The sequence below is a fragment of the Dipteris shenzhenensis genome, chromosome 28, assembly GCF_047967505.1.
Source record: "Dipteris shenzhenensis isolate YYH24624 ecotype China chromosome 28, Dip_SZ_1.0, whole genome shotgun sequence".
NCBI lineage: Eukaryota > Viridiplantae > Streptophyta > Polypodiopsida > Gleicheniales > Dipteridaceae > Dipteris > Dipteris shenzhenensis.
In genome coordinates, this window is record NC_141623.1 from 21771847 (window position 1) to 21798921 (window position 27075).

General features: G+C 41.9%; 1 protein-coding gene and 1 pseudogene across 1 annotated transcript; one reads left to right on the forward strand and one right to left on the reverse strand.

Annotated features, from left to right (window-relative positions):
• Positions 1-2369: 2369 nt before the first annotated feature.
• LOC147883320 (uncharacterized protein At2g39795, mitochondrial-like) lies at positions 2370-3911 on the forward strand. The gene is made up of 3 exons (XM_087399925.1): positions 2370-2712; positions 2872-3248; positions 3337-3911. The coding sequence occupies exons 1-3, from the start codon at positions 2482-2484 to the stop codon at positions 3494-3496; spliced, it is 768 nt and encodes a 255-aa protein (XP_087256051.1). The 5' UTR covers positions 2370-2481; the 3' UTR covers positions 3497-3911.
• A 7642-nt stretch (positions 3912-11553) lies between these two features.
• On the reverse strand, positions 11554-13219 carry LOC147883321 (flavonoid 3',5'-hydroxylase 1 pseudogene; annotated as a pseudogene).
• Positions 13220-27075: the final 13856 nt, after the last annotated feature.

Here is a 27075-nt window from a genome sequence, read left to right on the forward strand (position 1 = left end):
CTCTCTTGTTAGGTCTCTATCTATTTGACTCGAATAGAGGAGCTCGATACTTGGTCCCTTCCTTCATGCTATTATTACGAAGTTTTGCCAATAGGGAACCAAGACAAGGGATACACATTGGCTATGACATCTGGACACAGTAGATTACTAGCTGTGAGGTCTGCATGGGCTTTCATTTTCTGAATGAAACCAATTTATCAGGAGCTCGCCACGATCCAAGCATGTTGCTGAGACATTTAGCAGATCTTCGGTCGTAATATAAACACTGTCCATTGTTGGTTTGTCCACAGTTTGAAGCAACATGCACGTAGAATATAGTCATGCTCTGCCTTCCCGATAGCTACGGGATCTATGGATTGTGTCGCATCACTTATTATAAGCCCCATCTATTGTGCTCATCCACATCTATTAAACTGTGTAGACTAGTTACTCGCTGTCTGTGGATCACCTTGGGCACTACTTAAAGCACTTGAGGTGCTCCCATCTACATCTTGCCTAGGAATGGCGCGGTTTGTGCTATCTAGTACCCAGATTCACGAAAGATATAGTAGGAAAAATCCTGGGAAAACTCAAAAAATCCATGAATCACCTCTGTTATAATGCATGAAATCGACTCGCAGTGAATCACTTGTATAACTTTTGCACTCACTTTTGCAAGTTCTTATTGTTTGGGCACCTCTCTACAAGCATATCATCTTGTAGGGCCCGAGCGATTGCCTTTTGGGAAACAAGAATTTTTATCTCCACGCTTGCTTGTTATACATCTCCATGCTTGCTTGTTTGTATAAAGTGGCTTCGTGGTGGTTGCACCTCTATCTTCTGGTTATAGAGCCTTAACTGGGGCTTATGGAATAGATAATAGATGTGGAGAGAATATGGCATACAATCTGACACTTCCTGGGAATGGTCACAAAAGCCAAGTGAAAGAAAAGATGACTGCATATCGTGAGCGTACGGACAAGTATTCAGCCTTGCTACGTATCTGTATTACATTACAATGAGGAGCTTTTGTTCATTTATGCACGTTGACCATTTTACGTCTACTTGAGTTTTTTCTACTGAAATTTCAACGTAGGGACCCCAAGGTTCATAGGACTTCAAGGGCATAGTAGAACCAATTACTACTCACGAGGGGCTAGCAGAACTAGGATGGGTTGCGACCCTCACTCCCTATTAATCTCCAAATTTTGAATGAGAAGGCTTTTTAGTGTGGGATACTTTACTTTGGATTTCTTAACAAGGATGGTAGAGTTTGGCTCATCGACATATTGCTCTTACTACTTATCACCGATGTCTATCTTTGCAGGAGTCTACGTATGATTTATTTTGGCATTGCCATGAATCTTGTGACTTCTTGCAGCGTCTTTAGGCCCATTTCCCTAGTGCTTGCTTTGGCTACCTATTTTGGTTGTTTGGGGTTCACTTGTCAGGCAGGGATATGATCTTTTGTTTTATTAGGTTCGTTATTGGGTACTTTGGACTCTATGGAAGGACCAAAATGATAGGGTCTTTGATTATCTATCCCTGGCTATGTGTAACGTCTTTTGAGCATTTTTATAACAATCCTTTTGCTTCCATGTGTGAGATCTTAATTATCCTTCTTTCTTGTCATATAATGAGATCTTTTGATGTTGTAGCCACATGTATCCCTCTTAGAGAGAGAGAGAGAGAGAGAGAGAGAGAGAGAGGTCTTGTTTTTGTGCAACTCGAATGTGTGTGGATTTTGACATTTTTTAGGTTCATGCCAAAGTCCATGGACAAGGGGCGGTGGTGCTGAGCGTATTTGGGTGCCTAATTGAGTCTGACGACTTTGGTGGGACTTGTTTGGCCACCTCGATGTGCTGGATGTGCCTAATGATAAATTCACGCCACTTATGTTTGTCATTTCTGTGCTACAATGGGCCCATCCAGTTGCGGTCCAGGTGCACAATAGTGATAACATATGTGCAAAGAATGCACACACATGTGCACGAATGCACGGATGGTGTGGTGGAAGAGCTGCGGGTTCACAATGGTGAGGTGCAGAGTTCGACCCTTGACGCACAATCGTTTTGCACATATGTGCAATGCACTTTCAGGCGCCCTTCTTGGAAAAGCACATATGACAAAACACACCAGTGTAGAAAGAACCCTTTGCGCTGGATGTACTAAGGGCTTTACCCAGCCAATCTGTTGTTCCCTCATCAAGTTGTTCAAGTGGTATGCAACCTTGGTATGAAGAGTTTGCTAGCCCTCCTCCCTCTTGACCATGAGGCCACGGGCCTGGAGGTGAGGCCACCCTCCTCTCCCCTTTCGAGGTTCCTATAGAGCAAGGGTTTAGGGTTTAAGGAAATCCAATTTCTCTTGTAGTCTCTCCACTCAATTCTCAATGCAAGCTATGCTCACTCCTCTTCCGAGGTTCCTATAGAGCAAGGGTTTAGGGTTTAAGGAAATCCAATTTTAGTTGTAGTTAGTCTCTCCACTCAATTCTCAATTCAAGCTATGGTCACTCCTCTTCTTTCTCGCCGGGTTTCCCTTACTTTCATCGCCCGAGCTCATGCCCAATTTCGCAGAGCGACATTTCCCCGTTGCCTCGCGCATTCCATTCCTCCCCAGCTTAACCCATTTCAGCCTCCATCTCGACATCACGCTACTCGCAGTTCAGCAGATCGCTACCTCCTCGAGCTCTTGAAATCCGAGATCAATCACGCACTGCGTCGAGAAGCCCGTAACGTCAGTCCTTTTTTCCATCCTTCTTCCTTCAATCTCTCGCCTTTCGGCCCTGTTTTTCCTTGCTCTTTGATGTCGCTCGCATTGAGGATCGCTGTCATTGAGGGTCTTTGAATCCTCGATTACGGCTTTTTAATCACGGTTTGGTATTTCTGTCCCCAGCGGGGCGCGTTGAAGGGTTCAGCTGGGCCTTTTGAGCTGAAGGATAAACCAGGGACCGACGAAATTATTCTGAACAGAACTTTTGGGAACGAGCAAATTGTCATAACGTGCTGGGATGAGAGTGATTATCAGGATGAAGAAGAGGAAGAGCAGAATGAGGACGAGAATTCGGGAGTATCGCAGCAAGGCCAAGCCGTTGGGTGTCTGCATTTGAACGTTCGTATTACGAAAGGGCCTGAGACACCAGTTTTAGAGATGCAATGCCTCTTTTGCCGTGATGGTGAGGAGGTGATAGTTGAGGGGGTTTCGTATCTGACAGATATCTCGACGGATCAATCGGATAAAAAGCTAATGCCTTATGATGGTCCAAAATTTGAGTATGTATTGCAGGATTTGCTCCTGTTTTCTCTTCTGATTGATTGACGTATTTGCTACAGCTTATGATTCTTCCTGCTCTTATTTCAGAGATCTGGATGAGAGCGTTCAACGAGCATTCCATGAGCTTCTAAAAGCTAGAGGGCTTACTCCCAAAGTGGCTACTCACGTATTAGATTACTGGGCTGTGAAGAAGCAACGGGAATATATGGGATGGCTGCAGAATATACAGACCTTTTTCACATCTTGACAGTTAACAAGATGTCTCCATCTATCCCTTCCTTGTGGGAGAGAAAAGAGTTCATGTCCATCACCAGTGGACGAATATATTTTACAGATGAAACACACTACAAATTTTTGTGGCATTTGATTGTTACCGTGAGTTCTAAAACACTTGTTTGTAAGAGGCATTTGATTGTTATCTGTGATGTCCTAAAAGATGGTGCAATTCAAATTACTGCATTATTGCCCAATCCAATGCAAGGATCTTGAAGGCTTTTAAGGATCAAGTGATGTGTACCAACAGCAGAGGAAGACTATGTGTGTGATTTTGGAGCCTAGATATGAGACTGTATCAACCATGTGAAAGCAACAATGTATCTTGTTGTTTCAGCAATGGTGGGGGCATGACATGTCCCATTGGGAGGGTTTTGTTGTCAAGTAGTGTATGTCGAGTATGAGACGTCTGCATTTTGCTAGTACTTGCATTGTATTTGTGTTGATGAACCTTGCCTTCCTACAGTTAACTATAAGCTAGAAATGTGAAAGTGACTAGGTAGAACGGTTTTTTAATGATCGATTAGTTTACATTAACTAATCTTGTCACTAAATGGATTGTAATGCTTGGGTTTTTTTTTTTGTTAAGGATGACAAACTCAATTAGCACTGTGTTGCATCGTGTCTTTGGACATTTGCTTGCCATGAATTGCCTTTTAGACCCGTCGAATTGTTGAGTTGCTTGCTTGAATTATAAACATCGTCGTCTTCTTTGTGGTTGTGAAGAATCAATTGGGCCCAATTGTTGAACTACTTGGTTGAATTATAGATCTCGTTGTCTTCTTTGCGACTGTTAAGAGTCTCATCCAATAGGACAAACAAGTTTCAGAGAGCTCTTGAAAGTATGGTAGCTAGGGAGAGGGGATACATCTCCATTAAAGTGGGGGTTCCTTTGAGGCAGCACCTGATGACTCACCGACCTTCAATTAGAAGTATGATATTCCCTTGCTTCGAGCTTGGAGGATAAAATTCTAAGCTGCTCAAGCTCCACGAAGCTCAACTCTCTTGGAAAGGGTCATTCCTGGCCTCGACATCCAGCTAGTTAGCCTTGGCGATGGCCTCCCAGAGGAGGAGAATAGTAGGAGCAAGCCACCTCCTAACGGGGCAGAGCGGATCTCAAACATGATTTCCCTGTGTAAGTAAGTGGCTCTACGACGAGTGTCAATAGCATGGTCATTGGATGTGTCAAGCCAGCGTACTGATCAATAAAGTGTCGAGAGTATCCAACCAAATTGACAAAGGAACACACTTGATGCTTGGTGGTAGGTGGGGAAAGCTTGAGGATTTCTTCTACCTTTTCTGGATCCCGGCCTGATATCATTTGTGGAAACAATGTGCCTGAGTAACCTCCCTTGGGTGGCTCCAATAGTGCATTTCTCAAGGTTAAGGCTGCCATTTGCTTCATTGATTCTTTGAAAAGCCATTTGGAAAATGCAAAAATCATCTAAGAATACCTCCAAAAAATTCCCCAAATAGGGGGCAAACACCATTTGCATGAACCGTTGGAATGTGGCCGGAGCATTGGTGAGGCATAATGACATCACTTTGAAAGCAAATGTTTCCCAAGGGGTGGCAAATGCAATCTTACAGACATCCTGGAGTAGCCATCACAAAAAGTGTACATCTCGTGGACCCTCACCTTCTCTAGGATGATGTCTTGAAAGGGCAAGGCATGATGGTCTCTCTTGGTGGCAACATTCAGCTTCTTGTAGTCGATGCGAACCCGCCACTTGTTCTTCTTCTTGGGTGTGATGACTATAGATGAGACCCATTTTGTATTATGAACCGGAACAATGAACCCAACCTCTACTAACTTTTTCACTTCTGTGCACAATGCATCAGTTTGAATGGGCCCCAATCTTCTGGACTTTTAGGCTACCAGCTTGACATTTGGTTTTAGATCTATTTCATGTTCTATGGTGGTCACGTGGAGGAGATGATGGTAGCTAGTTGCAAAGAGATCAGGAAAATCTTTGAACATCTCTAGGAATTCATTCTTTTCATTAGAGGTGAGATCAAGGGAAATCATGGATGCTAGTTGTTGAGGAGTGGCAGCTACCTTCTTTGCAAGCTATGATGCAGGGGGTACATCCATTATATAGATTTCTTCTTCAGAGGCCTCTTCTCCATTTGAATCCTTAGGAGACTCAAAAATTGTAGATGAAGCAGTGTCACTTCTTAGCTCCTCTTCTTCTTCCATCTCAGTTGCACCAGGCTGAACATGAATCTTCTCCTTTGAAGCACCAAAAGACGTGTGTCCAATCTTCTAGTAACTAACTGCATCACTCCTTCTTAGCCATGGTCTCCCTAGGATGGCCGGTAGCTCCTTCCAGTATCTTCTAAATCAACCACATAGAAATTGACTGTGGTGGTCAACCCATTTACCGTGATGGGCAATGACTCCCAATGTGGCGAGTCATCTTCCATCTGCTACCTTGATTTCAGTGGAGGACATTTTAAATTCAACTTTTCCATGATGAGGGGAACCATAATGTTGCAGTGGAGGACATTTTAAATTCAACTTTTCCATGATGAGGGGAACTATGATGAGGGGAACCATAATGTTGCATGTGGCACCACCATCAACACACACACACTTTTGGTGCGGCAATTATCTATGATGACATCTACGGTGTGTGGGTGTTGATCAATATCTTCTACAATGGATGAGATTTCCCGTACCTTTCCTTTCTTCTTCACCCTCCATGTAGAGAGCCCCTATTGTAGCTCATGCCTAACCTTAGGGCATAGCACTATCAATTGTGGGAGAGTGATGTTCAAAGATCGGTTGGCATTGTCTTGAACCACTAAATAATATTCTTGCCTTAATCCAATGGGGAAATATGAGGGTGACCACTTGCTTCTTTGGGTTCTTGAACCTTTACTCTTTTTTGCAGGAGGATCGGGCATCTCCACATTCAGAGGTTCCAAGAAAGACATGTTATTCCTTGGGCGACCAGGTCCTCAACTAGAGGAAGGATCCATAGCCTCACGACTTCTTTTCCCAAGATCCAAGATCTCCACATCTGAGTCTCCTACATCAGATTCACCAAGAAGGTTTACATGTGAGCCATTTGGGCATTCTATGCGGTAATGTCCCTTTTGGTGACAATCAAAGCATAGGACATTGGCACATTCTCTTGGGGTGTGAATGGCTTGATTCTTTATTGCGACCATCTCAAGACAAAGATCATTAAGGGCCTTAGCTAGATCTTTGACTCCTGGTTAGGAGAGGGGACTGTTGGCGAGGTTGGGGAAACCCTCCAAGCAGGGGGTGAGTATAGATCCCTGGTGGAGGATGTGCATACATTCTAGGAGGAGCTTGTGGATACATTCCTGGTGGAGGCAGGGGAAGTGCCAAATGCAGATGCAGCAAGACTCAAGAGAATTGGGTTAGAATTACGACCTTCTTAGCTGCAGGGTCAGATTGAACCTTGTCAAACTTCTGAGTAGTTTCTTGCACCCGCTCCATGGTGTCTAGGTTTTTCCACTTAAGTTTGAGGCGGAACTCATCTTTGGCTTTAGCAATTAGGTAGCTCAGCACCACATGTTGAGTCATTCCAGCTTGGAATCTAGCATTGGCTTGTTGCGTGGCAATCAAGTGATCTAGAAACATGGCTGCTCGATCCACATATCAACATGCCGAATTGCCTTCCTACTGCTTTAGACTTGCCACCTGCAAGTGCACATTCTCTTGCTCTTCTCCCTTGCCAAAGTACTCAATCATGGCTATTACTAGCTGAGGCCAGCTCTATTGGGTGTCTTTGGGTAGGTTCTCATACCAGACTTGTGCTAATCCTTCTAAGAATGTGGGAAGGACCAACAACTAGCGATCTTCAATGAAGAAATTTAGTGAGACACACTTGCGCTTGAATGCAACTAGATATTCTTTTGGATTTTCATCCATCCGACCACAAAATACCAGGATGTTTGCCATAGAAAAGGAGATAAGAAAAATGGGGCACCGGGGGGGGGGGAGAGAATACCATGAAATGGGAGCATTGTCGGCCTATCTATGGATGATAAAGAGCAGAATTTTGAAATAAAATTCATAAGATGAGACTTTTCAAAAACATATGTAAACTGGAAACAGAGATTTTGGAGAGGTGCGAAAACAATACGAGAAGAATCAGTGGCAAAGAAAAGCTCATAAATAACCTTCATGACTAGACCTTTGTTGGGTAAGATTAGGGGCACGGTGTTGCATCAAGTTGTTAATAAGGGCAAAAAGGAAAGCCATTACCCAATCAAGAAGATGCAAAGCTTGCACGTCACCTTCAGCTTCGTCCAGTTCTTGCAATCTCTAAGAGATTTCTTCTAGCGGGGTGCAGTCTTGCATTGTAGCTTTTTCTTATGGCCCGGAGCCCGACGGAGCACTTTCTAGATGCTAGCCTTAAGTCAAAGAACCGGGATGAGGTAATAGATACATTTGGTTTCACGGTGGCCGCATGCCCCACAATAATTACAAATTATGACCCTCATGCGGGCAGTTTTCCTCCATTGGGTAGGTCCAGGTTCTGGCTTCATAGATTACCTTGAAATGTGTGGGCTAGAAACTTTTTTGGAAATGGAATCACCTTAGAACTCATAGACGGCAGCTCGAGCAAGTGCATTAGCTACACTATTCTTGTCCCTAGGGGTGTGGCATAATTAGATCTCTTGGAATCCTTGACAGAGTTGCATGGCGTGCTGATGATGTGGGACCAAGGACTCGCTTCGCACCTTCTAATCATTGCTAACTTGTCGGCACACTAGTTGAGAACCCCCCGCATTTCAACCTGGGTGATTTGATGTTCCTTTGCCTTACGCAAACTGAAGATGAGAGTTGAATACGAGGCTTGATTGCATGTATCGGCAGCCATCAGGCGACTATACCAAAATTCTGCCTCATCCTGGGAAACTAAAGATACTCCAGCTCTGGTAGCAAACATCCCAGGTCTCCTAATAGTCAAGAATAGGAAGTATGAGTGGATGGGGGGAAGCCAATACTTCATTGAGGCATGCAGGACCAAACAAAATTACAATCCATTGTGGATGATTTATTTTATGCCCAAATAGGATCACAACATGAAGCTCAGCATGTGGTACAAAGGGTTGATTTGGTACAAAAGGATTTTGGGGCTAGAACATTTTACCCGTACAGGTGCATATTATTACATAGAAACGCAGAAAACCCTAGCTTTTTAACATAATCATAATAATAGCTTTTTGGTGGCCCAAATACCTTAGCCTTTTTCTTAAGGATTTTCCTCTTTCCTACTTTCAATGGTGCAGCACTGGAAGAATAAGTGGATTTCAGCATCTTTGTCGACTAGCCTTGGAAACATCAACTAGAGGACCTGTACTCCCCATCCATCTTCATCAGCTAGGAGAAAGCGGTCGAAATGCACCAAATAATAATTAGACGCTAGTTTTTGAACAAGAATTAAGCAATAGATCCTTTAGATGAATCCCCAATCCTCAAACAGTTCCCACCCGTCGATAAATCTCACTTCACTCACCACCTCGGAAGATGCCAAGACTTCGATGGTCGTGTAGCTTGGGGAGTTAAAGTCTAAGTACTGCCAATTAATGTGTAGGACTTCAATCTCCTTTATATCCCATGAAAGGAGCTCCCACTCATTGTCATCGAAATCAACGAGCTGGAGGACTACGTGATGCTGCAAGTCAATTGGAAGCTCTAGGAACACTTCTCACTAGGTGCTCACTATTTCCGGCTTTAAACTTCAGAGGAAGTCCTCGAAATGGAAAAACTCGGTCATACAATCTAATCTGTAATTCTGATTTACCTTGGGATGAGTCTGAGTGGCTAAAACCGTCGGCTAAAGAATCGCTATCATAATACTCAACAACTAGAAGATCCTCTGCTGTGGTAGTCAATCCATGCAAGATCAAGGCTTCTATGACACAATTTGGAACTGACAACCCAAGCTACTCTGGAGCAATTGAGGGGCAACAACCTGAAGATGGGTGTCCCCAAAGTGACAATTTCTTTCCTAATAGTGACGTGGGTAGCAAGTGAGAAGCTTTGCAATAACTTTGAAAGTAATGGGCTGCAATATGTGCAACCATTAGTCTCCCAAAAACAAGATGAATACTGAATCTCCACAAACAAAAGACTTGAAGTGGCAAGGCAATCTGAACTTGCCAATTTTTAGGCTAAGAAATGGCTTCCATGATGGGCTGATAGTTTTAGTTCGTTTTTGGGACTTTAGAGGGCTTCTTTGACTAAGCATGGCAGAAAAGTTGGGGCGTGGGTAGCAAAATGAAGCTCGAAACCTTCACCACATGTTGGGTAATGATTTTTGTTTACTAGGGGAGTCAAAAGCTGAAATAATTGAGCTCTAGAAAATCATATTGACAAGTAATCAATTTAAAGAGACATCCCTATTGCTCTGGGCAACTATATGCTACTTATGGACATTGTGTTGGACATAAACAAGATGGGGGTGTGATTTCGAAGAGGATCGCAGAGCTTACCAAACTGTAAAATATAGTCTCTAATAAAATGAATATAGATACTAAACACCCTATAGAAGCAGGGATGACACAAAAGCCAACAACTTCCATGAGTGGTGACACAACAAAATAATTTTATGATAGTATAAGGTGGACACTAGTAGCCCATATTCTTTGTGCATTCTTGTCAAAGGGCTTTCCTAAAGTTGTTGCGAAAACACAATTTTGGAATCGTGGAAATTCAAAGTGTTGAGCATGTAACTTGAAGGCACAACATTAAACACTACATCTCCATTGCCTAAGACATTGACATCAACTGACTTTACAAGAGCGAATTACAAGAGAGAAATAACTAAGACACCCACAACCAACTTCAATGAAGACCAAAGAAGTTGCAATAAAAAGAAACAACAAGGCTCAACAAAAGGCATACAACCTGAGCAAGTCAATGAAGCATCTTACCTCTATAGTGCGATCCCAGGCTACTACATAAGGTCATGGAAGAGTCAAACACTTTGATGTGTTCGAGATAGATCCTCGCTTTATATTAGATGGTAAGAAGTAGCAAGTAGGTAGTAGCGTTCGTAAGGCATTTGTGCAAATTTCCAAAATTAAACTCAAATTAAAAGGTGTGCCCTAATTAGGATACTAGTCCAGAAATCTAAAGCTTAGTACTAGCAATCCCAAGCTACTGCATCTGGTGATGGGAGAGCCCAATGCCTTGATATGTTTGAGATAGATCTTGATAATATACTATACAACAAGAAACAGCATGTGGGTAGTGGCTTTCATTATAAGACATTTGTATAAATACCGAAATAGGATACATTGATCCAAATTTAAAGCAAGACCCTTTAAAAAGAATACAAATACACATGCAAATTCACAAAAGGAAGATCATTCCTCCAATACATCACTCCCTCCTATGGAGGTACTGTAGGTAAATGCATTGAATTGTTGAAAAAGAATACAAATACACGTAGAAATTCACAAAGGAAGATCATTCCCCACTAGAGCACTCCCTCCTATGGAAGTAGTGCAAATAAATGCAAGGTGCTATGTGTAAAACTTGGGGGGTCTCTATATATACACATTATATATCACATGTGCGTTCAAGGCTGATTTAAAAAAAATGTTTATCTATAAATTTATCATGAATAAAACACACTTTTTCTATTCAATCTCTTATACCCCCATTATATTATACCCTTATGTATGTGAAAAATGTGTAAAAAGGGGATTAAAAAAAATCCACGTGCTATGCCTACATATTTATGTTTGACCACTTAACTAAAACAACAACACGTGGTCTGATTTTCAATATCCAATTTCAAACTCACTTTCTTTCTTTAAAAAACTGAATAGGACGCTTGGATAAATCCTACACATCCTACATCCAAGAACGCAATGCTATTTCTTTCTCAATAATGGTGCATGCCAGGATCTAGTTTAATAGAGATAGATTTATATGAAATAGAGGATTACTTAATCTGTGAAGCTGTAACTTCACATGGTTTAGATGTTATTGTAGATATAAAAAGACTAACAGTCTCTTCCACAGTTTATGACTCCTCAATCGGCACAGTTTAAGTTGGATTGATGTGCAGCCATGACAACGTGTTTGGGCAATCGCGGGGTGGCCAAGAGCTTCAATGGCACCGCTTTGCTGAGCACCAGCCCGAATGCTTCCTCCATATCCAATTCCTCCGGATGATCAGGTGAGCCTGGCAATGCCCAATCGAAGCATTGAATCAGCGTCGCCAGTGTTGTGTGCACCATGTTCAAGCCCAATGCATACCCAGGGCAGCTCCTCCTTCCGGATCCAAAAGGAATTAGCTGAAAATCAAGGCCACGCACCCCTACTTCGCTGCTGGCCGAGCCACTCGTGAATCTCTCAGGGTTGAACTCCAGTGGCGCTTCCCACAGATCGGGATCCCTTGCTATTGCCCACGCGTTCACGAGCAAGCGCGTATTCTTGGGTAGATGGTAACCTGCAACGTTGCAAGGTTCTGTGGACTCGTGGGGTAATAGCAATGGTACGACTGTGTGTAACCGGAGCGTTTCTTTCACAATAGCTTGAAGAAACTTGAGGCGTGAAATGTCTGATTCATGTACGCGTCGGCCTTGGCCGACTACTGCATGTAGCTCTGCCTGCGCTTTCTCCAAGAGAGCTGGATTTCGCATCAGCTCAGTCATTGCCCATTCAATGGTAGCCGCCGATGTATCCGTTCCAGCTGCGATTATGTCCTGCACAATTTCCCAATAGGATTGAGCTTCCTTATGCTAGTTTGTAGGATGTAGATTCGTATGAGAGATTTCGCACCCTTACCAACATCATTGCCTTGATCGTATCGTCATCGATTTCTTCAACGTTATTCCTTTGATTTTCCAATAGCACGTCCACAAGGTCCAACTGATCTCTAGAATTTTCATCTCGTTTCTTACGGTGCTCTTGAAGAATCTTCTGGAAAAGAACATCTAATTTTCTGGAAAGAGATCTCATCCTTCGTTCATAACCTTGTAAATCCAGCCAACTGAGGTATGGGATGTAGTCTCCAAGGTTGAAGGCTCCCGCTAAGACTGAATCTTCTTCAAGTAAACACCTAATCTCTTTAGCATCCAGGCTTCCCGATTCGAAATACTTTTCACTGAACGCCATCAGAGTCATGGCGTTTGTTGACAATGTTGAGATCTTTTCACTTATGTCTACTGGCTTTCCCTGTTCAGAATTTTCTAAGATGGAAGAGAGCATTAATGTGGTCTCACCCTCTCGGATGGGGCTCAGAAATTTGATTTGGTTGGGACTAAAAAGTTGGACAATACAGAGCCTACGCAGGTTTCGCCATTTAGGGCCATAGGGAGCAAACGAAAGGTCTCGACCTTCGTACAGCAGCAGTGAGCTGAAAGCCAGCTTGGGCCGAGAAGCAAAGACATGGTCGTGGGTTTTAAGAAACTCCCTAGCCATATCAGCGGAGGAGGCAACAACGGTAACGACGGAACCGAGGCGGAGATGCATAATAGGACCATAGAGCTTGGACAGGCGCAGCAAGTCACGATGGGGGAATTTGCTTAGCAGATGCAAGTTCCCGATAAAGGGCCATGAGGGAGGACCTGGAGGAAAGCGCAGGCGATGCTGTTTGTGGGAAAGGGAAGCCAGGAAGGCAAGAGAGAGGAGAAGAACTGCAAAGGGGAGGGCAAAGTGAGGAGGAAGCCAAGGTGGAAGCAGGAGGATCGCCATGAGAGTGAGTGATGAATGGAAGCGAGTTTGCAACGTAGTGCATTTGAGGTCTTTTGCGTGTAGACGAAGATCCTTACATGAGCCCTTCGTTTTCAATCTCTTTAAGGTCTTATAAAAATTAAGCCCTTCGTTTCAATCTCAAAAGAGATTGAAAACGATCCTTCGAATGTAACTCCCCATAATGCAACTCATGTACCAATGAAAGTCTTGTAATTTGTGAGTCTCCTCAAGGCGTTCGGCCTTACATTCAACCCGTAAAGAGATTGAAAATGATCCCTCCAATGCAACTCCTTATAATGGTGGCCCCCAATCCTTGGAAAATCTCGTAAATTGTGCCTTACATTTAACCTGATAAGAGGTTGGAGAGCGGTCCCTTACACTCCCTTACATTCAATCCAAAAAGAGATTGAAATTGATCCATCCAATGCAAGTCCTATGCTAATGCCACTTTCCCAACATGTGATTTTGTCGAAAGTCTTCTAAATTATGAGTCACTAAAGAGTTTGGTCTTACAATCAAAGAGATTGAAAATGATCCTGATTCTGTCGAAAGTCTTCTAAATTATGAGTCACTAAAGAGTTTGGTCTTACAATCAAAGAGATTGAAAATGATCCCTTACACTCCCTTTTGAATAGAGATTGAAAATTATCCCGTGAATGTAACTCCTTTGATAATGCAACTGGATGTGGCCGCCCCATGTTGAGGTGATCTGTGGAAAGTGTTGTAAATTGTGAGTCACTGAGTCACCACAAGGAGCTTGGCCTTACATTCAACCTAAAAAGATATTTAAAAGGACCCCTTTACAATCCAAAAGTAGATTGAAAATGATCCCTCGAATGCAACTCCTCATAACACTACTTGAGGTGGCCCCTAATATAGAAAGCCGGCTCTCAAGCCAAAACAAAATGCAACTTGATAGTTATTTTTGCTCTTATTTTGAGATTGCCCTAACATTCAAGCATCAGTGAGGTGAGAAACACTCAAGCATTGGTGAGGTAAGAAACATTTAAGCATTGGTGAGGTAAGAAGATCACGTACATAAGGTCACTAAGGTGTCCTAACATTCAAGCATTGGTGAGCTAAGAAACATTCAAGTGCTGGTGAGGTAAGAAGAGCACCTAGATAAGGACTCCAACTCTAGACCACTCAACCCAAATTTAAATTCAGCACTGAAGAAATATCATACATCTTTGAATGTATTATGGGCTCTCTTCTCATGGGATCATGAGTTTTTTACACCAATTCCACATTCCATGCTATAATGTACTTTAGATGCTATTTTTCCTAGGGTAAAATAGCTTGTAATACATATCTAAAACCAAAGAAAAAAAGTCCAAAATGAAATTGTAAATTAATTTTGAACACCAAGTTAAAAAATTTGAACCCTCCAAGAACAAAAATCTCTTCAAGATCAATAAATTGCCAAAGTGTTTTGTTAGAAAATCATGTGAAGTTATAAATCAGGTTAATAACTTTGCAAGAGATTGAAAGAAGATGCATTAACATGAGAGTCTTCTAAATTGTAGTTGTACTTTCCAACTTGAATGGCCTTTCAATACATGTGTAGCTATAAAAATATGTTTCTTATAAAGACTTAATAATGATGTCAAAGGAAAAATGAGGATGAAGATAAGATGGAGGGAGATCAATTGCTATGAGAGTAAGAAGACTAACGAATATGCTAATGAATGGAAGCACCCATCATTTCTAATGGTTCTAAAGGGTTGTCCCTTCTTTTTTATGAAGGCTAATTTTGTAAATCACCCTTCCAACTAGAACACACTTGTGTTTTAAGACAAACCTTAATTTGAAAAAGAACAAAAATTTATTTTTTCTTTCTCAATGATTTATTAACCATGTTTCCTAAGAGGTAGTGCTATAGTGGAGAATTCAATTCTCCTTTGTGAATTTCCACATGTAATGTTTTTTGCAATTCTTTTGTGAAAAAGCTAAGTGCTTTCTTTTTGAGTATACGAAGATCCTTGATGTGGATCCATGAAAAGTCTTGAAATTGTGTCCACCTAGTACCACAAGGATTTATGGCTATACGTGCCCTTAGTTTCAATCTCAAAAGAGATAAGAAATGGTCCTTTGAATGGAACTCTAAATATGGAACTTGAGGTGTGTCGAATACATAAGCTGAGGCAAAGACTTTCCACGATGAAAATGGAGCCCTTGATAGGTATTTTTTGCTCATTATTGAGGGTGTCCTAATTATAATATTCAAGCATTGATGAGTAAGAAGAGCAAGGTGATAAGGTCTCCAAATCTAGTGCACTTGACCTTAAATTCAAAGCTGTAAAACATCATACATCTTTGAATGCATTATGGATGAACTTCCTTCTCATGGGATATCAAAATTTTGTGACTTTTTAAACAAACTCGCTTCCATGCCATAATATACTTTTTATTGCTATTTTTCATAGCTAAACTACATTGTAGCACACCTTTTTCCTAGGTAAACAACCTTATAACACATTGTGTGTGTGAGGTGTGTGTGTGTGTGTGGGGGGGGGGCGTCGCGTGGGGTTCACTATGTATAAAACCTCTATATCACATGCATTCAAGGCTTATTTGTAAAATCCCTTATTTATACATATATCATGAATAGAACACATCCTTTTTCTATTCAATTTGTGAATACGGGGGTGGTGGGCATCGCAGGGGGTTCGCTCTGTATAAAAAATCTATATCACATGCATTTAAGGCCTATTTGTAAAATCCCTCCTCACCACCCGGTGAAGTGAGCTTCACACCCACGCCAGCAGCCTTGATCGAAGGTTTGTAAGCTCCATCAAATTGAAGAATCCAAGATGTCATCACGCCAAGACTGAAATTCGGACATCCCAAGTTTCTCGGTAGTCCAAGATAGGTAGGAGGAGAGGGTGGGGAGAATTCAACACTTGAGCCAAGCGTTCAGCACCAAATAAACTTGCAATCCTTTGTTGATAGTTTATCTTAAGACCAAAAAGAATTACAACTTGAAGCTCAAAATGAGGCACAAAAGGTTGATTAGGTACAAATGGATTCCTTGGTCGAAACATTACCAACCATAGCCGAGGCCTAGAAACCTTTGTAGTGAGATTGAGAATAAACCATTCAGGACGAGCTTATCCACAGGAATCAACAAGCAGATGCGCCAAATCTCCCCCCAAGCTTGGGGAGCATCCCACCCTTCGATGAAGGACACCGTTTTAATTACCTCTGAAGCAGCAAGTAGTTCGATCACCGCACAATGAGTAGAAGTAAAATTAAAATTCTCCCAGCGTATCAGTAGTTCGTCACCATGAATCATCCACAGTGTATCATTCCACCCGTCATCTCCTTGAACAATGCACTGGACAATCAGCCGTTGAAGGTCGACATGAAGATCAAGGAAGACATCTCGTGCATTGGTAGCCGTAAGGTGCGGAGGACCAGGCACCAATTCCTTAAACGCGTCGAGAAGTGACATAAATGTCCACCCTCCTTGTGTGGCGTGCGTCTGTGAAGTGAGCTTGGAGAAGTTCTGAATCGGCGATCTAGCAGGAGATGTCGATAGAGCACATAAAATGAAGTATTTTTGCTTTTTACAGCAAGAGAAAACTCCCTACGGTTAGAGAGTTACAGTTCCTGCAATTTCAATATATGAACAAAAATCATTACATTTTTACCACTTCCAACTTGTTGGCCCAATGATAAGTCTCCCTTTTGTGAAGGGGGAGGTCTTGGGTTCAAATCCTACTCTTTAATAAAAAGAGAGGAGAGGAGAGGAGAAGGAGAAGAGAAAGAGAAGAAGAAGAACATGAGAGAGAGGGGGGGCGCGGGATCTGTTATTACAGTTTTGCAGGAACTCAGAAAACTGTCCGCGACCCGAAGCCGCAGCAGTCCAGAGAACTGTCGCGCGGGCAGTAGATGCACAGAGCGAGAAGACTGTCCATGACCAGAAGCCGCAGCAGTCCAGGAAGCTATTGCGTGGGTGAACGCAGTAGACGGGCGAAGTGAGAAAACTGTCCGCGACTAGAAGTTGCAGCAGCCCAGAAAACTGTCGCGCGGTCAAACACAGGAGACGCGCGAATCGAATGCGCGCACAGTAGCTTAGAAGGAGCACAGATGGTATAGTTTTGTAGATGCGACCGGTACGAGTAGAAGATTCGCCACTAGCCGTGGAGATTCATATCCCAGCAGCCACACCAAATCTATTAGCCGGAAAAGAAATCGAGACTAGAGGCTAGAGGCTAAGCATGGCGACGCTCGAGGGCCATAGAGAAAAGGAGACCGTGAGGGCGAACCGTTGTCATGGGAGGGGAAGAGGAATTAGAAGTGGAGGGAAGGAAGAGGGAGACTATGACACAAGGGGAAAAGGAGAGGGGGAAGAGAAGCATGTACATGATAGGAGGAGGAATGTAGAGATGGAGACATCAAGGGAAGAGAACCATACTTTATTTGAAAGAAGGGATGAGAGGGAAATATCAAAATACTAGCTAGGTGGCTTTACAAGAATGAGCGTGTCTCATCAAGGAATAGCCCCCTCCTTTTATAGCCAAAAGAGGGGGTCCCTCCCCATTAATGTATCCTCGCACATGCATGGTGTGTGTGGAAAAGTCTCCCATGTGGGCTAGGCAGTTACGCACTCTCAATTGTGTGCGACAACCCTTTGCCTCAATTTTCCACATAAATCAAGCCCCATATCTCAAGTCTATGATACTCCCTTGGTCTCTTTCCAATTTTATAATATGTTCAAACCTCTAGGAGGACAAGTGGAGGGTTGGCACAAGGAATCTTGCCACCTCATCCTACTTTCCCCATTATTTAACTTGCTCTCTTGGACCTTCTATACCTCCCCCACATGGGCCTATCCCATATGGAGGGAATAACTCAATATAATATCCATCTCCACCTATTTTATATTGCTTCTCCCATGGACTTTGAGCCATATCTCACTAAATGCAGCCTAGGTGGAGGGGTGGCACATGGAGGAGCCATGCCACCTTACATTTTATAATATTACTATCATGGATTATGTACAACACACCTTATGGGTCCTCTTACATGGAAGGGTGGCACATGGTCATGCCCTGCCACCTCAACCTTGGGCCCTATGCACACCATATTTTATTATACTATTGCCACATATACAAACACACATACATATTAATGCCTTTTTCCTTAGACAATTTTATCCATAACATTGCATGTAGACTTCCTCGTCTAGATAACCATTGAGAAATGCATTCTTGACATCAAGCTGATACACATTCCATTTGCTAAGTGTCACTAGTGATATCAAGAACCGTATGGAATCCATCTTTGCTACTGGAGCATAAGTCTCATCATAGTCTTGACCATATTGTTGTGCAAATCCTTTTGCAACTAGTTTGGCTTTGTATCTTTGAATATTGCCATCTGGATTGTACTTCACTTTGTATACCCATTTGTTTGCTATGGCCTTCTTTCCTGGTGGAAGGTCACATAATTTTCAAGTATTATTCTTATACAAAGCATCCATTTCTTTATTCATAGCAGTTTGCCATTCCGACTTGTCTATTGCATCTTCGAAGTACACTGCTCTTCTGTAGCCATGATGGAGCCATGATGGTAGTCATAAGAGCATAATTTGTGGTTTCCACCTGAATTGCTTTGCCTTTCTGAGCATATGTCAATTTGGCTGGTGGTCTGCTTTCCCTAGTAGACCGTTTGAGTTGCTGTGGCTTTGCTTGGGGTGTTGATGGAAATTCTTGCTCTTCTTCATCAACCTATTCTGTAGATGACTGTGCAGTCGATGCTTCTATCTCCTGTGTAGGTGAGGTTTTCCATTTTGATTCCTCATCAAAAATTACATCTCTGGAGATAATGACTTTGCGGTTGATGGGATCATACAATTTGTATGCTTTGCTTTCTTCACTGTAGCCAACCATGATGCATTTGCGTGACTTTGCATCCAATTTCCTGCGATGATCATCATGTATGTGGGCATATGCTATGCAACCAAATATGCGGAGATGCCCAATGTGTGGCTTGTGTCTAGTGAATGCTTCATAAGGAGTCATACCTTGTATCTGTTCGGTAGGAAGCCGATTAAGCAAGTAGTTTGCTGTAGCTATTGCTTCTACCCAATACTGATTCGGTAGATGCTTTTCACTAAGCATTGCTCTAGCACTGTCTGCTAAAGTCCCATTCTTCCTTTCAGCTCTTGCATTCTGCTGAGGAATATCTGCGCATGTGAATTGTCTTCGAATGTCGTGACTTCTACCAAAAGTTCATGAATGCTGAAGACATGTATTCACCTCCTCTATATGATCTTATGACCTTGATCTTTCTGCCTGTCTGGTTTTCTACCATGGCCTTGAATTCTTGAAATCTTGAAAACCCTTCAGATTTCTCTTTCAGAAAGTAGACCCAACAATATCTGTTGTAGTTGTCGATGAAGGTCAAGTAATAACTTAGCAGATGCCTCCAGATTGAGGTTGCTAGTTGTAGACATGGTGCAAGGAATGTACTCAAAAGTGTTGTGAAGATCTCTGTATGAATCAAATGCAAATACATTGAATATGCCAAGTGAAATCTCCAATCGTCGGTGAAGATATAACTGCAATATATAAAATCTGATCTATATTACAAGGCTTGTGGCAATGATGCCCGGAATAGCCAAGAGGCTTTACAAGGCTAAAATGATGTGCACGACGCCGTGAGATAGCCGAATAGGCTTTATAATGGTGGCATGTGTGTGTGAAATAAAGTGCTATTTGCCCACTGAAACAATATGCAATGCCTCTGTACTCTCTGAAGTCTGCTCACTAAACTGATGAACGTAAGGTTTCGGGTAATGTCATGATGTGAAACCATATGTGAGCGTATGGATTGACTCCGAGTAGGTACTAGTCGGGAATTTCAGGCATAGCTTAGATTGGCAACTTGGGGAAATTCAAAGCGTCCCCTCTATAGCGATCTAGTCTACTCTGATCTAGATCTAAACCAACCGTCGATCGATGAAAGAACAACAAATAATTCCTTTTCTTTTGTTCTTTTTAAGTGCTGGGTCAGATGTGTCGATGTAGAGGCAAAAGTGTGTGAAGGAAGTGGTTTTGTCGGCGAGGCTCAAATGTGAGTGTAACTTGCACCGAAATATGCATGTGATGTAACGAGCGCATAGAGCACAAAAAAACGAGCGACTTTCCTTTTTGGAGTGCCCTCAAATTCTTCCTGGATCAAGAGATACGACTTGATCTAGGTGGAGGGGCAAAAGGAGTGCAAATGTGCTCAATGATGGTCACTGTGGGTCACATGCAGTGATGATGTGGCACTGTGCCTAGCAAAAGGTGTGCTAGTGGAGCCCTGTGCTGAGGTGGCAGAAGTGGTCACATGCAGTGACTGTGAAGCACCGTGTGTGCCTACAGAGGTCAGAGCTGACTTGACAGTTGAGGTGGCACTACTGAGGTGGCACAGATGATGATGTCAGCAAGGTGACATGGCAATGATGATGTGGCAGTGATGATGTGATAGATGATGTGACATAAATGACATGGATTGCTGATGTGGCACAAGTGACGTGGACTGTTGACATGGCTGATGATGTGGCCTGATGATGTGGTAAGGTGATGTGGCAGCCTTACGAGGCTACTGATGTGTCAGATAAGGAGATAAGGCCATGTGGAGACTTGTTGATCATACCTTGGCTAACCTAGATTAGGTTAGGTGAATCGCGGTTTAACCTTACCTGGGTTGGCTTGACCAACCTTATCCAACCCTCTTGAGGTGAGGTTGTGGTGAGGATGAGAAAGCTGCCATGTGTCGCTTCCTAGGCAGTCGAAATCTTGTAGATTCTGATAGAATTTAAGAAGATTCTATCTCCTTCTTCGTAGGAGCTCATTGGAGAGCATGGTTGGAGCTCGTTGACAGCGAGGTCACTTGTTGCTGCTGCTGCTTCTTCGTCACTTGCGAGGAATGCTTGGAGTCATTGGCTGCCCGTGAGATTTAGGCGCTGAGAAGGCCTTACTCGCTGGAGACCTTTAGACTAGAGATGATGGTGCGCTGTGCATGAGGCGTTGAGGCCAGTCGTGGAGAAGCGGCTGGTCATAAAGGAGCTTGCTCATTGATTACTTGCTGGCTAGAGACTAGAGCGTTGGTAGCTGAGAGGCTAGAGAGGTCGTGGCTGCAACGTATGGAGCTGTAGAGTCATCGTTGAGTCTTGTCATTGTGTGTAGGAGCTTGGAGGCACAATCTGGTGCAGATAGGTGACTGGTCAACGTGCTGGAGTCTGCGGGCAGACGTGAGGCTCGAGCTTTGGCCTTAGAGTAGTTTGTTTGCTGGAGAAGACCCGTGAGCTGCAATCGATCGTTGCAGCAGTGTGGTTGCTGAAAGTGGCCTTTGTTAAGTGTTTAAGAAGATTGAAGTAGTAAGGTCATTGGTGCGGTTGGCCTTGTGTTGCCCGTGGTGAAGGAAACGAGTTATTCTAAGAGGCCGATGCAGAGAAGTGGAGCTTGCAGCTTGTAGAGAAGAAGCTTGCCGGTTGAGGCGCCTTAGCTCTATTGCTTTGTTGAATTAAGGTTGAAGGAGAACAGAACCTCCCTACAGACAACCTTTGAGAGAACACAAAAAACTAAGAATCTCTCTCTCTCACACAAGCAAGGTCTCTCCCTATCTCTCACAGACGGTATGACTAGAATTCGACAAAAATTCTATAAAGAAAAATGACAGAAATTTTCAACTCTCATGGACAGAAATTCCTTCAAATGGAAAAAATTTTCTCTCACTCTACAGAAGTGAATGGAACACTCAATCTCTCTCGATCTCTCTCGTACTCTCAAGGATTGCAATGCCTTAGCAACAGGCAAGGGAGCTCTGATACCATGTCAAAATATGAAGAGGGGAGAGGTTAAGAGTGGAGATGAGGAGAGGGGGCACAGCTAGAGGGCACACCACAAATGACTAACTATACACTAGATTTAGTTGAAAAAATAGAATATATACAAACCCATTTAGGGTTAGGGTTAGGGGATCTAACCCTTTCCTTTATAGCACTCTATAAGTTTAGTGCTATGCACATATGATCACATGATGGTGCTATGCACACGTGATCACATGATGTTGAGTGTGAACTCTCAACATTCTTTTGGGAAATCAAAGAGTATTAAGTACATAGAGATAGTAAGTGGGACTACAAGTGTGTGGCAGGTTCACAATCTATGCATTTTGTTAATGGATACTCACCTACAGATAAATATGCCTTGAGATGTAGGATGCTCTCTTGCTTTTGTGATCCATGTATGCTGAAAAAATGGAGATGCTACAATAATAAGAAATAAGTAGAAAGTTGGGATTATCATTCTATTATCCCCATGGGTGAAGGTGAAGGATCAAATGATAGCTCTAGTGATGAAGAGGATGTTGATAACCCCATGTATGCCGATAACCCAGATGCCTTAAGTGATGCGTTGCATGTGGGAGACAACTTTTTTGTCAATGTGTCAAGTAATGGGGAGTAAGATGCATACTTTTACATTATTAAGTGTTCTAAGAAAAAGGAAAGATTATCTAGGGTGATGTCGAACAATTGGGGCTATATTCTTCCTGCTAGATCACTGGTAGTTATAGGATACTACTATGAGAGAGTGGATGATGATGTGTGGAAGCTACTTGTCAACAAACCTCTCGTTCTCATGTATGCACACCTAGTGTGGACCATCAACTTTCATATGGGGCCAATGCTAGGAGATGAAAATCTTTTCAAGTTATCACACAAGGTTGAAGAAAATGTATATAATAGAATGCCTTTCACCGTTTAGGTAAGTGTTGATTTGTATAGTTGCCTTCTATAGTTACAACTGCAACATGATTTTTACACCTAAGGTCCATAGTTACAGCTACAACATGATGTGTCTTTGACATTTGGTAGAGTGGCTGAATGACTGGTTTTGGGTATATGATGCCTAAATAAATGACTTGTTTTTGGTACATGTGGGTCATTGTTTGCTTGGGTGTAGCCATTTTTAGAGAGGTTGAGGGAATTTTCTATATATAGGTATCTTGTGTGACCCATAACTTATGCATTGCTCAACGGAATTCAGTCAAATTTGTCTTCAAGTTGTAGTAGACATTCCAGACTTGAACACGAGACCAAAAAATTATGAATTAAGTATTTGCAACAAGACTGTTAAAGTATTACAAGTGCTATGTTGCATGTGAAGCATGCATCATGAAGACTACAAGATATAGCAATTTATTCAAAAACTTCAAAATTTTGTTCTGTATATACATGCAACCAAGTAATCGTTCAAAATTACACTACGTGAGCTTCTCCTCAACCCAAGGACACACCTTAATGAGAACATTAGGCATGGATTAATGGGCCTCCAATGTTGTGCTAAAGTGATGCACACCCATTTGAGAGCATGCTCCATAACTTGTTTTTGATTTGTTGAAAACCAAAACAAATTGAAAATTTGACATCCAAACTAGTGGGACTACCGCATGGTGGTCTTAAAACATTGATAGTTAGTTGGTATTGGTATCTAGATTCACCCTAAAATGGAAGAAGTTAAAAATGTGCAATTTGTGCATGTGCAAAGATCTTTTAATAAATCCAACACTATTTACAATTTTGAATTGTTTCCTTTCCATGCACTTGCTTGCTATATGGCTTAGAATCATGCCAAAGTTCATTGCATTTCATAATACAAAGCATCAAACTCGTTAGCATTGGGCTTTATTAATAAACACAAATGGGCTTCAATAAAAGACAAGGAAAGGAGAGATAGCCTAAGTGCGAAAGTCAGTGCTACAGTGATGACGTTTTGGCATGAAAATATGAGAGTTTCTCCAAATAGAACATGCATTTGTAAAAAGCAGATGGGATGCAAGGTGTTTGAAGAGCACATCATACACATGCTTGTGATAAAACGGAGGTCAATGGTGCCTAAACTAGCATGGTGGTTGTTTGCAATTGAGGTTTTGGATAGTTTACTTATTTCATTTCTTAAACCAGGCTTGGACTAAATGTGATTGTCCTAAATTATCCTAGTGGTTGGAACATCATGCCTGGTTCAGCACTCAACCTAGAGAGCCTCTAGGTCACTTGGTTCAATCCATCCCAAAATATATGCTTCAAAATTTCATGGTCAGCTGGCACAATAAGCAATTCAGGATGTGCCTTGCCAATTTTCCCCATGACACTATTGTCTGTGTCATAGATTTTGCTAAAAAATGATTCATTTCAAGAACAAGATGAGATACAAGGTGCTCGCTGGTACAACAAGCACATAATAAATATTGTGGATATCATGGATATCATGTACAATCATTTGCTTGATTCTTATAGTTTTGATGCCAATCTACTTGTTGACTCATAAGATTCCAGGTCAGTGCAATGCACATACCATTTCTACATTTCATATGACAGGGAACATGCCACCTTATTTGTGTGGCATGCTTTTCAACTGCATTGGGAATAGCTAAAAAAGGAAAATACCCATGTAGAAAATATAAAATAACATTAGGTGTGGTCAGATGGTGCTACCTCTCAATTTAAATTAGCTCGTGGATTCGAACCACATGATATCTCAAGGTTCGAATCCCTGACCGATATGGACATCATGTGGAATTTATTTGGGTCTAGCCATGGCAGGGTGACCATGACGTGTGGTGTTATTATTAAGCAAGCTCTATTTAAAAACCAATTAAAATGCCCTTTAAAAAAACTCAATGTTGCCCATGATGCTATAACATGGCTTACAACCAACCTCTCCACAGGCGTGCATTCAACATATAGTAAACAAAACCTTAAGAATAGTGTAGTACATAGAGTAATTCCATGAAGTGAAAGTGGATGAAGTACAAAAAAGAAGCCGGAACAATTGCAAGAAAATTAAAGGAGTTCGTGGTTTGCACAGCATATGGGGATTTTCAAACACCAACTGATTAAAATAAAAAAACTTTCTTGTTTTTGTATTGCGTGCATCATAGGGGATCATGACGATTGTGAGAACATTGCAACTATGAAGACATGGGAGCGAGTTCAAGTTTTCCCTCTACGTTCAGATGGAGTGACAAACAATGGAGAGACAAACAATGACTCACCATAGTTTGGGGAGAGTTTTGATGGCCGCACTATATGTTTGGAAGAGGGGGATAACTTTGCAGTTGTCGCTACCTCTAGGGAGGAGAACGGAGAAGATGATCCATACTTTGTGTTGGAGTGCATGAAACCTAAGCACAAGGTTGAGCTAGCCTTTTAAGGATAATTGGGAAACAGCCTATGAGAAGTGGGATGTAGTAGTCAAAGATTTTTGGTATAAGAAAACATCCAAGAGAGGCCGCAAGTATGAACTGCTACATAAGAGTCCACAGAAATTTGTGTACTCTCATTTAGTAAGAGCTATTAAGTTCCATATGCAACCTGTAAAAGGGCAAGAGTGACTTCAAATTGAATTTAGACATGCATGAGCACATGTTGGGGTGTCTTGAAGTGGTGGATGAGGATGACTGAGATAGTACTAAGAATGTGTAGTCTCATTGCAAGGAAACAATATTCCACTTATCCTAGAAAATGGAAAATGTATTTGAGACTATGCTTCTTTTAGTTAATCGCAAACTAACCACTGCACTTGTTTTTTTAAATCTCAAATGATAAATCCCATCCTTGTTTTTAGTATATCCCAAACAACCACCGCGTTGGTGTTATTAAATCCCATAACTTGTTTTTAGAATATCCCAAACAACCACCGCACTAGTTTTATTAATTTGTTTTTGTAAAAAATCCCATGCTTGTTTTTAGTATACCCTAAACAACCATTGCACTGGTTTTATTAAATCCCATAACGAATCCACACATCCACAAATCCATTCATCTTGTAATAATAGAAGCAAAGCACCGCGTTGGTGGCTGTTAATATCCTTAGACTGCAACCAACTACCACATTGGCAACCACTTATCTTGCACTACCATCATGCTATCCTAAAATTCATTGCACAATACTATACTAAAATAGTCCCCTTTAGACTGGTTATCTTTAACTGTCAGATTTCAACCATCGGTATACCTAAAACATTTTAAGTACTAACATAGAAGTAGGTCGACAAAAGATTAGGTATTATGAGCACTATAGATCATGGATGATGGCAGTCCGAGAAAATTCACAAGTCCAAGAAATGCCTGTAAGATTTTTACATTTTAAAAAATACAACGACATTTTGCGGCTCAAGGAAATTCCAAACTTCCAACTATCTTATCGACCTCTCTATAGCAAGCATCTCCTAGCTCTTTAGGCTAGTCTAATGGAGTATCGCATACCTCATTACACACTTGGACCACCAACTGTTTGCTTGCCTCTACCCACTTGTACGTCCATATAACTCCTCCTTTAGCTTGGGGTCCTCTTCATCCTAGTATTTTCACTCTATACAGCTTTGTACCTCCATCATGTCTTGCCAAAAGAAACCTACATCATGAGCTTGACAATTAGTACCTTAAAGGATTAAGAAAAATGATAGCCAGAAAAATTAATATTCATTGTCTTTGCCGACTCCAAGTCATACACCCAATTGCGAAGAATGTCATCCTTGTAGCTATTTTTGTCCCTCTTATATGGGTTTGTTTCTATGAGGAGGTCATCCAACATTGTTCTTAGATAGAACATGATCATTCCAAAGTATTTTGGGTATGCCATAGATTTGCATTAGGTGGATCGGTGTACAGAGATTTGGGGCTAGAGTTTATAATGGGCTCTTAGTTGTGTCTACACTGCACTTAAATAGGAAGAGAGTTCATTGAGCCCGACCTTCTCATTCTTCTTTCATACAACCGACTAATTGAAATCTTTCAGTATCACATTCGTTGTTTAAACGAAATCTTTCATCTCACATTAGTTGTCTAATTGTTG